This window comes from Leuresthes tenuis, unplaced genomic scaffold, assembly GCF_036924035.1.
Source record: "Leuresthes tenuis unplaced genomic scaffold, fLeuTen1.0.hap1 SCAF_8, whole genome shotgun sequence".
Lineage (NCBI taxonomy): Eukaryota > Metazoa > Chordata > Actinopteri > Atheriniformes > Atherinopsidae > Leuresthes > Leuresthes tenuis.
In genome coordinates, this window is record NW_027325362.1 from 36,774,250 (window position 1) to 36,787,322 (window position 13,073).

General features: G+C 38.7%; 1 protein-coding gene across 1 annotated transcript in view; it reads right to left on the reverse strand.

Annotated features, from left to right (window-relative positions):
* slc2a15a (solute carrier family 2 member 15a) overlaps positions 1 to 13,073 on the reverse strand; it is a 110,481-nt gene that overhangs the window by 68,549 nt on the left and 28,859 nt on the right. The window contains exons 4-5 of the mRNA XM_072391613.1: positions 11,631 to 11,755; positions 10,964 to 11,109 (exon numbers count right to left, since the gene is read on the reverse strand). Coding sequence (XP_072247714.1) covers positions 10,964 to 11,109; positions 11,631 to 11,755 — 271 coding nt within the window. The remainder of the gene's footprint in view (positions 1 to 10,963; positions 11,110 to 11,630; positions 11,756 to 13,073) is intronic.

Below are 13,073 nucleotides of genomic sequence, written 5' to 3' on the forward strand. Positions count from 1 at the left end.
CTAAACAGAGTGAATTTTACATGCACTGCCTTAGTAGATTGAAATAGTAATTCTGAGTAGTCTTAACTTAGTCGAGAGTACATCTAAAGTAAGTTATCAAGTACACTCTACTTGATTGTTTTAGTTGCTTAAACTCATGTATAAATGTACTCTACGAAAGAAGCACTAGTTAGTACAACTTAAAGTACCTAGTTCTCTTTACTTGTTTTTTTAAGTGCAATCGGTTTGTATGCTTTTTTTAAGTAATGATAACTAATTGGATTTTACAGTGTATTGACCTAAGGTGAAGGCACAAAACCCACATATTGTGACAAACCACTGCATTTTGCATCGAGAGGCCTTATTGTGTCTGTAAATCTTTCATTCCCAGCCATGCTCTGAGCATAAGAAATATGTAGCTTTCATCTGTTGATTATTTAAATGATTAACCTATTAGTTGTTAGGTCAATAAAATGTTAAAAAAAAAAATTGAAAATATCAGTCTTTGATATCTTTGATTTGGTGCCTTTTGCCGACTGAGTAAACTCAGAGGCATGGTGGTAAATAAAGCTAACGCTACTCAGCTTTAGTTCGATAGTTGCCTTCTGCGTTCCTCTTTCCTCCAGCATGGACATTAGCTTTCTGTCGACCAAATGGCACGGCGCGGTGGTAGTAGACGGATGTTCAGTGTTCCAACAGCCAAAGGCATTGTCTTCCTTTTCTGTCGACCAACCCAAACGGGAACCGCGCTTTTCACAGCATGTATTCCAATGACATCTCGCGTTGTTGTCCCAGTCTGTGCTAAGACGTTGTTTTTTCTTTTTTTTTTGGTGTAAGTGTTTTTTTCAGGGAGATGTTGCAGCAATGAATGTCTGATTACACGTAATATATATATATATATACATACATACATACATACATACATACACACATACAGTGTGGCCCTGCAATGATTCATACTTTATATTACTTTTTATTCCTATCAATTATATTTTCACTGTTTACCTCTGAATTGCTGAAAAGCAATTAGACACAGATGCCACATATTACTGCAATTCTCTCTCATTAAGATCTGTTCTGGGTGACAGAACATAATGCTTTCAGGTGGTAGGTTGAGGAAACAGATGAAAAGCATGTAGTTTTTGTGGTTTTCTCCTGGTGTTGGCCTCCTTCACTAACAGTTCTTGGTTTGTGTTATTGTGACAGATATTGCATTTCATATTAGCCTATTGCAGTTCTAGGCCACTCACAAATGTTTATTTTCATACGGTCATAGTTACTATGGTACTAATTATTCATCTTCACATGATGTATGCAGTTTCACTTTAGAGATGGCTCAAATGAAATTAAATGAAATAGCAGTTAAGTTTTAACCTCAACATTAAGGTAAACATTTGCAGTACACATGCCAGGAGGTTGAGTGGTTCTGATGGCAGTGGTCATTCAGGAGCAAGGGTCTGCAGGAAATTCACACATGGATTAAAATCAGGTGGTGGGTAGGGGGATGTTAGGTTACAGTACCACCACCTGATTTTTACGTTATTTTTGCAATATACAACCACACAAAAATTATTATTTTTCAACTTACTATATCCGTAATTTGTATGCACTCATTTTATAATACAGAGGCAAACTCTATACCTAAAAACCTTTAAAAAAATCCTCAGAGAACCCCATATTTCGATGTTGACGCAGTTGCGCAGGTGGGACTTATAAGACCGTGACACATCAAAGGCTGAAGGACAACATTAAAACAGAAAAATGCAAGAGGGAAAATGGAGCGCTTTCTTGTGCAGAGCAAACCACCAACCACCAGTGCAGAGACTGCCTACAACCCACCACCGAAAGAAAAGAGGAAAAAAATGTCAGCAGACAGTATCATGAAAGTTATCTGTCTTATGGCTTCAGTTGGACTGGGGAGTGCGTCCTCTGTCGGGAGAAGTTAGCTAATGTGAACATGGTTCCAAGAAAAGCTGAAGAGGCACTTTGAAAACAAACATCCCTTCCATGTTGGGAGAATCTTGGCCTATTTCAAAAGAGCGCAGGATCTGAACCAGATGCAGCAAGACCGTTAGTTGGATTATTGGACATATTGTGACAAACCACTGCATTTTGCGTCGAGAGGCATTAGTTGCCAAAACCATGCCCCCAGAGTTGACTGAGGTGCTGAATCAGACTGTGCAGATGGGGAATTACATCAAATCAAGGCCCCTGAAATCTCGCCTCTTCTCCCAGCTGTGCGCCAAGATGGGAGCTGACCACCAAAGCCTGATCCCGCACACAGAGGTACATTGGTTGTCATGCGGGAAAGTCCTATCCTGTCTTTATGAGCTTCGGAAAGAGTTTTTGGGATTTTCAAGTGAACACGCTGTCCCACATAAGGACAAGCTCGTGGATGAGAGGAGGTGCGCCAGGCTGGCTTACCTTCCAGACATATTTGGGCATTTCAACTAGTTACAAGCCAAGCTTCAGGGCAGGAATGAAAACATTTTAACATCCACAGACCAGATTCGGGGGTTTATGGGCAAACTTATGTGGCGTGAGGCTTTGCAACAGGGCTCCATGGACATGTTCCCGCTGGCATCAGACCTTAAAAGAGAGGTTTGAGCGCTATTTTTCACGTGTGGCTGACATCGAGGACTATGACTGGATCCGAGACCCATTCAACCAGGAATCCTCAACAGAAAAGCTCACTATGAAAGAGTGAGGAGTGTGCAGGGCTATGTGTGGACCGCACACTGAAACTCAAATTTAGTGTGCTCCCATGGATCAGTTTTGGTTGACTCCTGCATCGGAGTACCCAAGCATCTCCTACCACGCGATTGAGCAACTTCTTCTTTTCCCCACTACCTACCTGTGTGAGTTGGTGTTCTCTACTCTGGTTTACATGAACAACAACAGGAGGTCATGGCTCTCTATTGAACAGGACTTGCGAGTGGCCCTCTCCTCAGTGTTGCCAAGGATTAAAAAAAGGGGTTCATTGGGGTATGAACTGGGAGGCAACGTGGGGTTCAGTGTCTTGCCCAAGGACTCTTCGACATGTAGCCCAGGGAAGCCAGAGTCGAACCACCGACCTTCCGATTGGTGGGCGACTGCTCTTCCTCCTGAGCTACAGCCGCCCCTTTTCATCAGAACAGAAGCTCGAAGAAGGTCTTTACAGCACAAAGACAAAGCAAAGCAAGTCTGACATTTGGAGAAGTTTCTCAATTGTCCGTGAATCTCTTTAATATTATTGTGCGGGCATAAATTCTCAAAGTTTTGCGGGTGTGGGCGGGAGTGTAACACACATCGCGGGTGCGGACAGTAATGGTCAGAAATTCAGCGGGAGCGGGACGAAGAAAACAGTACCGGTCAGGGCTCGAGTCTGGGTTTAACTGTTTAGGAGGATTTGTGAGTTTTTCAACCATAGCAAACAGAGTTCGAGAATTGTTGGAGAAACTTATTAAACAGTTCAGATAAATGCAGCTCTCTGGCCTTGCACAGCTCATTGTTATAACTACAGAGACTTTGTTTGTACAGCTCATAGTAACCCTGAAGCTTTGTTTTCCTCAACTTATGTTCAGCGTTCCTGCATTCTTTTTTCCGGTTGTTGACCATTGTGGTGTTTCTCCATGTTTTTTTCTGTTTGCTTAAGGTGCTCTTGATTCTTATCGGTGCAACAGCTTCCATTACATTCAAAGTTTTCAAGTTGAAATGATCCAGCAGTCCGTCAACCGACTGTGCGCTCACTGTTGGTAACATAGCTATGGCCTCCCTAAACTGAGCACTTGCTTTCTCATTAATGTACCTCTTCTTAACTGAGAAGCTGGTTCTGAAGATGGCTCTGAAGATGAAGAGGTGCATTAAAAGAGATGTGACGCAAACCTACATTGGAGAGACACGGTGACTGGCAGCAATCAGACCCCCCCCCCCCCCCCCCCCCCCCCCATATCCCCATGCGCAAGAACCCTCAAGCAGCCCAGCAGGAGGGAGGGATGACCCACGAGAAACACAAGCTGCAGCAGGAGGACGCCGCGGACAGCGAGGGACACCTCCACCCACAAGCCATGTCGGATCCCCAGCTTCTGGGAGTACCAGCGCCAGATGGAGGACACGACCCTATCCCAAAGAGAGATGGGACCAAGAAGGCAAGAGTATAGTGACCCCCGCCACCCCCAGACTGGGCCCCCCAAGCCCATCGAGAGGCTGCAACCAGGATGGGATGCAAAGTAGCACCAAGGCCCACCCAATGCCCACAGCCACAGAGCCAGACAGGATACACAGTAGTGTAGCCAGAACCACTCTAGTACACCCGGGCCCCTCCAAGATCCATCACCCAAAAACCAGGGCGGCCCCAACCCCAACCAACCCATTACCTCCTAGGAGCAGCTGCCTACAGAGCCCTCGACAGACCAGGAGGGCTGCCCTTCAGTTAGAGGTCAGTGAGCAGCCAAACAAATTGCGTGCAAGCAGTGATGGAGATGCCAGGATCATACCGATTCTTCCTGTTCACTCGGGGAGGACAACATACTGAGCAGTTAATAATGAGGAGAGTTAATAATACAGGGTAAACAACAAATTAGACAATATAAATAATTTTAATTACAGAATCAGTATGCATGTATCTATTCATTGATTTGCTGTGAGAGTATAGGTGTGAATATTACTGTGTAAGATTGGCTTGCAGACAAAAAAAAACTTTTTTTTTTTTTATTTATTTTTTGCGAAAGTACTAAGTCACAAATACTACCTTAGGTGGTAATGATTTTTATTATGAATGTCAATATTAAGTCAGATGTTTTAGGTAAAATAAGCAATGAATGCTGACCAGACAGATTGTTGGTTCAGTGGTATCCATGGAAGGAGATGATAAATTAGCTAAAGAAATGTGGTCTGAAAGCAGATTTTTCCAAATGAATAAATTCACAGTGTTGCTTAATTTCCAGTTCGTGAAGATAGTTTTCTTGGCAATAGTTAGGGCTGTGAGGAGAAGTTTATTCTTACTTGTACCAAGATCACATTCTGATGAATCACCCAGCAGGCAGAGTGATGGAGGTAATGGGATGAGGCAGCCCAAGAAACCAGATTTTTTTTTTCCCCTGAAAGAGTTTAATGGGTGTGCAGTTCCACATGGCGGGAATATATATGTGTCAGGGGTGTTTTGTGAGCAGTATGGGCAAATCTCCGATGAAAAACCTGTTTTTGGCCATTCTTTGTCCAGTGTAATGAATTCTACGGAGAGTTTTATATTCAATGGTTTGTAAGTTTATATTCTTAGTCATGAAATTAATATTTTTACAGATTTGAGTCCAAAATTCAGTGTCAGGAGCAATAAATCTTTTTCCCATTTTATAAATGGGAGATAAGTTTTATCTGAGAGAACTATTATTTTGTATATTCTAGGAGTTTTTTGTGGAAGAAATATTCATTAAATCCGTTGCTGCAGGAGGGAGCTGCAGGTTGGACATTCTTATAGAAATTTTAGCTTGTATTGATGATTTCAGTTGTAAATATTATCAGAACAGATTGTTCCTGATGACATACTCATGGACCAGATAGGAAGATGAAACCAGACTATTGGATTGAAAGATGTGTTTGAGATGAGTGACAGCCTTTTCAGCCCATGTGTGAAAAAATTCTTTGTTGCTTCCAAAATTGGGGTTATTCCAGATGGGAGCGAAATTTAAAGAAGCAAAGGTTGAGTTAATGATTGTGAGAATGCTTTAAGGCATTCTCACTATTGTTTTCCTGTTTCCCTTTATTATTATTATTCCGTACGATTTCCGGCGCTTAACTACTCCTGCAATCTTTCACCGATTTCAACAATTTTGGTATCAAAACGTTCAGCTTGTTCATGAGATTTCTGCTATGACTTTTGGTGTTGATATCTTTTACACTTTTTAAACTATTCAACTTCTATTCAACTTTTTTCCTCATTCAAATGAATGGAAATTTCTTTCAACTCTTCAAAAACGTCCTCCTCTTTCCAACCTAACTAGTTGAGCATACGTTCAGCTAGAGACACCATTCAAACTTTAAAATGTTCACACGACATTCAGCTATTACCAAATGGTTCAGCTTTTTCAAATATTAAACCAATTTTGAAATATGACAGTTTAAAAAACATGAAAATTTTTGCTCCTTCTTGATCTTTATGCATGAAAATAGGGCAGTTTGGGGCTCAACGAGCCCCAAACTGTCCTATTTTAGAGGGTAGTAACTCAGCCATACGGTATCACAGAGACATAATTCAAAGTTTGTATGTGACAGGAAAGACTCAACTTTAACTGTGGTAAAGGGCTTGTCAATAGCTTATACAGCTTTGACACAACGGCAGTTTACGTTTTATGGAGCCAGAGGACCTCATCTCATGAGGCGCACACTCTAATCCTCACTCTAAAATGATTTAAAAAACCCTTCCTCAAACAAATGCCTCTCACATCCAAAATGTCTGCCTGATCTAGACAAATTATACATCAAAACGTAGGTATTTTAGTCCTCTTTCACACAAAGTCACTCTCATTGAGCTTGGCCTCACAGATTTCTCACAAACCATCTCCAAGCGCAGAGAGGCGCACTCCAGCTCACATACTTTTCCATTATAAACAGGCAGAGCAATGAAATAAGTGTGAAAGACTCATTTTAAAACTGCCATAAAAACAAACCAAACACAAGATCAGAATAAAAACACCTCTGGCTTCCCACATCCCTTCTGGCGCTCACGGTGAAAGAATTATTCGGATACGACTTCTACTTTTCGAACAGCGACCGTTTGTTCCAGACTTGTACTTCATTATTAAACCCCCAGATTTTAAGGGGACAAAGTGAGGTGCAGATTTGTCAGTGGGCACGTGCAGCTGTTGCCCATAGCAACTAATGAGGAGGCCAGACTCAACGAGCCCCAAACTGTCCTCTTTTAGAGGGCAGTAACTCAGCCATACGGTATCACAGAGACATCATTCAAACTTTAAAATGTTCACAAGACATTCAGCTATGATCTGAATATACAGCTTTTTCCAAATATTAAGCCAATTCTGAAATATGACAGTTTAAAAAACATGAACATTTTGCTCCTTCTTGATTTTTATGAATGAGAAGATTAGAGTGGCAGACTTATCATTTTAACTTTTTCTGATATTCAAACAAATGCCTCTAACTTTCATGCTGTTTAACGCAGACAAACAAATTATACCTTAAAATGTAGGTACACTTGTCCTCTTTCAGGTGATGTAACTACTAAAGAGCTCACATTTACAGAATTTCAGCTATGAGCCTTGAAGCTAGAGAAACCTTTCAATTTCTCTCACTAACTCTGTTACTAAATGTTTTTCACTCCATTGAAATAAAAACTACATTGCCGCGTTCCTCCAAGCCTTCTGCTTCTTACGGTCTTCAAATAATTTTCCTCGCTCTTCCAGTTTTCTCACAGGAGGTCATAGTATCCAAAAATGCAATTTCTGCAGGTTATACAGGGAGAGAGCTCATTAAGCCGCAGCTGTTTACAAACATTGCTATCACTGATGACATCACTCTTCCACTCCCTGCTGTATATTACACTGAAGCCATTTTTACTATTAATCACTTGATTTCTGATAAATTTCCACTAGATTCAGCTATTTGAGCATGTTCAACTAATCCATTCAACTTAAAAAGCATTCTCACAGCTGTTTCGCAGGAACAGCTTTTTTCTAGTTTTTATAGAATTTCCACCTGGCAGTTAGAGTATAAGCTATTGTTGTTGCTTTGAAACACGGATGACGTTTAATGGATTGACTCAGAAATAGGATATCTGAGATCTGCAGTTCTTTACAAAGCGTTTCCTCAATGTCCCATCAGGTGATGTCCGACTCACTGGGATGAGTCCATCTGTAAATATACTGAAATTGGTTTGTGAGAGAATAGTGTTGGAAATGTGGGTCTTCCAAGCCACCCTGAGATTTTTAATGTAGCTAGCTTAATCCTTGGTGTTTTATTCTTGCAATCGAATTTATTAAAAATTGAATCTAAGGATTTAAAAGATGAACTAGAGGGTTGAGTTGGACTTATTGAGAATAAATAGTATATTTTAGGGAGAGACAGCCCTTGCTAATTGTCAAATGATTCTTTTAAATTTAAGTGATTGGATAATGTTGACCACAACATTCTCCTTCATTACCTGGAGTCTGGGGATAGGATTAAGAATTCTGCTTTTAGCTTATTACACTCATATGTCTCTAAAATAACTTTCTGTCACTCTGGGGGGGTTGTACCTCCTCAGTGGCTCGGCTCAGTTATAAGGGTGAAGACTTGGCGTTAAAGAAAAAAAAAAACACTGAGAGCCTGCCTACTTTTCTTTTCCTTTTTAATTTTTTAATGTCCAGCTAATTATGAGATATTAGTTCATATGAGAAAAAAAAAAAATTAAAGACTTGCTGATCTGACAGAACAATTTCATAATTTCACCCCGTTTCTTACATAAATCAAAGTAACTATGCAAACATGTGTCACAACCGGGGTGGTTGTGCGTGGCACGGTGGGAGTTAGGATGCAAATATTATAAAAGTAAAACTTGATTTATTCAAACATAAAACAACACAAAGTGTGGTTGACTTCGATAACAAAAAAAACTTAACTTTGAGTAAGAAAACAAACAAAACAAAACTTGGTTTGGACCAAGACCAAGACCAAGACCAAGATGACAAACTTGAGAGAAAGTGAGGATCTGGCAAAGTGCAAGGGGAAACCTGGATACTAAATACTGAAGGGAGGTGGTTAGCGATGGAGTGCAGCTGAGGGAGAAAGCACAGGTGAAGTGAGTTGATGACCAAGAGTGACTGAGAGGAAACGTAGCAAAAACTAATGACTAAACACATAACAAAACTAACACACGACATAAGAAAACTATGATTAAACTAATGACTAAAACATTAATCACTAAAACAGAAACCTAAAACATGAAAACAAAACTATAATCATGACAGAAAAATCAAAACACAAAACCCAAGACATGACAAAATGTCAAGAAAGATTATTCAAGAAAACCCCTGAATCAGGTTCTTATGCACAGGGGACTGTTAATGTAATCTCACACCAGCTATATATCTGCATCTGCACCGGGCAAGGATAACTCACTAAGCTAGCTTTTGTTGCTCCTTGTACTTCGTTACTTTGCTGCTAAAAGATTCACTCACCTTCAGTTGACCAGTGTAAAGAACATTTCAGGAACCTTGTTACTCATCCTTATAACTTACTCAACATTTGATTAGCTATATTCAATGTGATCTGCTGTTTTCATTGCAATTTATTATTAATCAAGGTAATCACACACAGCCAAAGACAAACAACAAAGTTTTCAGGACAGCAGACAGTTTCCTGTGTGTTAAATCTGAGGGAAACTTCATCTGAGAGCAAATACTAAACCAGACAGATTTGTCAGACTACTCCAGGTAGGCTACGTCTAAATAGGAGTCCGCACACCTATTAACTATCCCAGAGTGAATAAAATAAAGTTTTCAAACAGAGTGCAACATGTTCCTAAAGCATCAAAACGTTTACAACACCGAGTTACCCACGAAGTGATCAGAAGTGTCAAGAGACAGATGTTTCTTTGTGATAAGATGATTAAATTAAAGTCAGCATTTAATAGACTTCAGATTTTTTTTCCAAAGTGGGAAAATGATCATCATCATCTGCATGAATTAGCACTTTTATTTTTTAACGCCAAGTCTTCACCCTTACTCTACTCCCATCCTATGATTAGTTACAGATTTATGGCAAAATAAAAAGGAGTAAACAATCAGAAGATTTTGTATTTGTGCTATTGAACATGAAATCAATTTTTGGGCCACTCACCGTGACCTTTAATGTAATGTGTTTCAATAGTATATCTGGCTTGTGTTTCCAGCACAGTCATATTTGTTTGTTTTTTTTTGCTGAGAAAAGGGGACTTGGCTACTATTAATTCAAGAAAGCATATTTCTATAATACAATATTACAATGTCTGTTTTTTAATGCAAGCAGTGATGTTTTCTCTTCCCTCACCATCTCATTTTAATGATCTAGTTTTAACCATCGTGTTTCAATGCCTAACCATGACTTTTTAAAATATTTTTTAAACAAAATATTAATTACTAAAAAAACATGCAACTTTTAATATCTAGACTTAGTAATGTAATTTCTAATACCTAAACTTACCTAATTAGTACATGAAAAGAATGGCTGAATACAAAAATGACATTTCAAAGTCGAGTTGATTTCAAAGTTAAATTCAATATTGGCTTTTATACATGTATGTCTTGTCAATATGTATGTATGTAATCCAATCCCTTTTTTTTCTTTTCACTTGTTGAATTCTTGCAACAGTCAGTATGTCACTATCTGATGAAATGTCATAACACTATAATACTCTATGTGCTTAATTTTGTGTGAAATGGCACAAAAAACAGGAAAAGTCATGGCTATGAACACAGTATAAGATTAAGTCTGTTGCATGACTATTTTTTCTTAAATCTGGGTTGTGATTTATGTATCAGGCAAGCTCCAAGAAAAACGTGTTAAAAAGTTCCATAGATAAAGTAAATTTTGCTTGAAAAATTAAAAATGGTTGATTCATAATATTTACTGAACAGCCACATTTTATATTTTACTTATGTAACAAAACAAAACAACAACAACAAAAAACTGCCATTAGGGTGTGGTTCATCTTAGCAAAGCCAATTTTAGCTTAGATTGCTTCTCAGGATTGTTCCTCAGTCACAAAACTGTAACCCCATATTTTTATTTTTTAACTCTTATGGGTATCTGTTTTTTAAAATCAAAATTACTTAAGGTCTTTCCATAATTTTCACCATGCATTGATATGAAAAAAATGCTGAAAATTACAGCATTTTTATTGGGTAAATTCTAAAAAGCCAGACATTTCAGCTGTCAAATTAAATGGTTTTGTGTCATACCAAAAATGATAATTTTTAATTTTTTACAGTGCCCACTGTGCATTGGATTTTGTTAGAACGCTGTGTTGGGTTACCTTTCCTAGAAGTTCATGGAGGCCGAGGACTTGGGCAGCAAAGACTCCAGTGCCAATAAAGATACTTGGAACAAGACCCAGGAACCCTCTCAAGTTCTTTGGTGCTATCTCACCCAAGTACATTGGTACTACACTTAAAGAGATGCCTGCAGGAACAAAATATAGTATAAGAAAATTTACAACATAATATGCGAACATTTAATATTTCTAGGACTGAACCAGTGAAGGGGTCTCGGGTATAATTGTTTTTTCTTTTAAACCAACAGTGGTGAGAAAGAAAATACATCATATTTGAATTAAAAAGTTTCATGAATCAGAAGATAATGAAGAATCATCTGTTTCTTATTAGCTCCTAAAATTAGGCAAATACAACCTCAAATGAAAGAATACATGATATATTACACCATGTCATTACCTATTAAACAAACACAGGGCCAAAATGTGTGTGAAATCTAGGTACAACCCATGGGTCAATAGACTGTAGAACCACGTTTAGGTTATGATGTTATGCAGGCCAACATGGAACATTCTATATCTATGTAGGACTTTCTTTATAGACACCATACTAAATCAGAAATTAACATTACCTTAAGTGGATATGGAGCATGTGCATACTTTTGGACAAGTTGTATACATGCCCAATTGTTGGAAAATTGTGTGTGCATACCTGAGTGAATTCCTGTGATGAAGCGGCCAAGGATGACCATCTCAGGTGAACCACAAATTCTACTGAAGCCCATGAGTGAACCAGCAATAAACACCAGAACTGTTGTGTTTACCACTGTACCCTTCCTAAAAATTCAGACAGACAATCATTTTGAATATACAAAAAACCAAAAGATATTTATTTATATCGATCTCTCTCTCTCTCTCTCTCTCTCTCTCTCTCTCTCTCTCTCTCTATATATATATATATATATATATATATATATATAACAAAAATAACAAAATAATAACAGAAATCTATGCATACATAGATATTCATCTCCCAAAGCCACTACTTTGCAGGGCTCTATTTTGACGCAATTACATCTTTAAGTCTCTTGATTTATGTCTGTAGAAGGATTTTCGAACATCTAGCCAATGGAATTTTGCTAATTTGTCACAGTAAAACTAGCTTGAGTTTGATCTTATCTGATCAAGACTGGGAAGTCTCTCAGCTACCCTTTGACATACCCCATTCTTGATATACACACACACACTCGCATATATGTGTTTGTGTTTATTTTTAGAATGGCCACTAGACTACAATGCTTTTTATAGTGTATGGTTTAATTTGGTCAAATAGACAGGCACTACAATCAATGCTGTGAGGTTTTGCAGCTCTTTCTGTGCTATTTCTGACATCCTTGGTATCTTTCTGAATGATACCCTTCCTGTCTGATCTATTAGTTGGTGTATAATTTCCTGAGAAGTTTGTTTAGGTGTCAGATTTCTTATATTTAAAGAAAAAAATATGACTGTAATCTGGTGGGACATTCAGTTTTCTTTTTGTTTTCAATCTACCTTCTTACCTTTCTTAATTTTGGTTTTATTACCCAACCCTTGTTCAGAACTTTGTCCTTACCCTGTTTGGAGTGCTCATTACTCCTCGGTGTGTGATATCTTACTTAGTGGTGTTGCATTTGCTGGGGCTTTTTACAACAGATGTATCATGCTAAGATCATGTGACGTGCAGAATGCACACAAGTGGACTCATTTGCAGCACTAGATAGATTTTAGTTCAAACCAACAGGGGTTGAAAATGTATTCATCATTTCAATAGGTGTTCTTCCTGTTCAGGTTGCCAGGGTAATGGAGCCTATCCCAGCTGCCACAAGGCAATAGGCTGGGTACGTCCTGGACATATTTGCAACCTATCACAGGGCCAACACAGAGACAAAAACATACACACTCACATCTATGATCAGTTTAAGCCTGATTACACTGCCATATTTCATGCCTGAGCTTTCTCTTGCAGACAAATGTTGGGGGTTATAGATAAATTAGCAGTTTAATCAGTGGTCATCAATCACTATGTGTGAACATGTGAAATACATTATTTGAGACTTCCATAGTTTTCTCAGCCTTTCGGTAAATATTAGTTAGTTAGTCTCTGGGTTAGGAATTG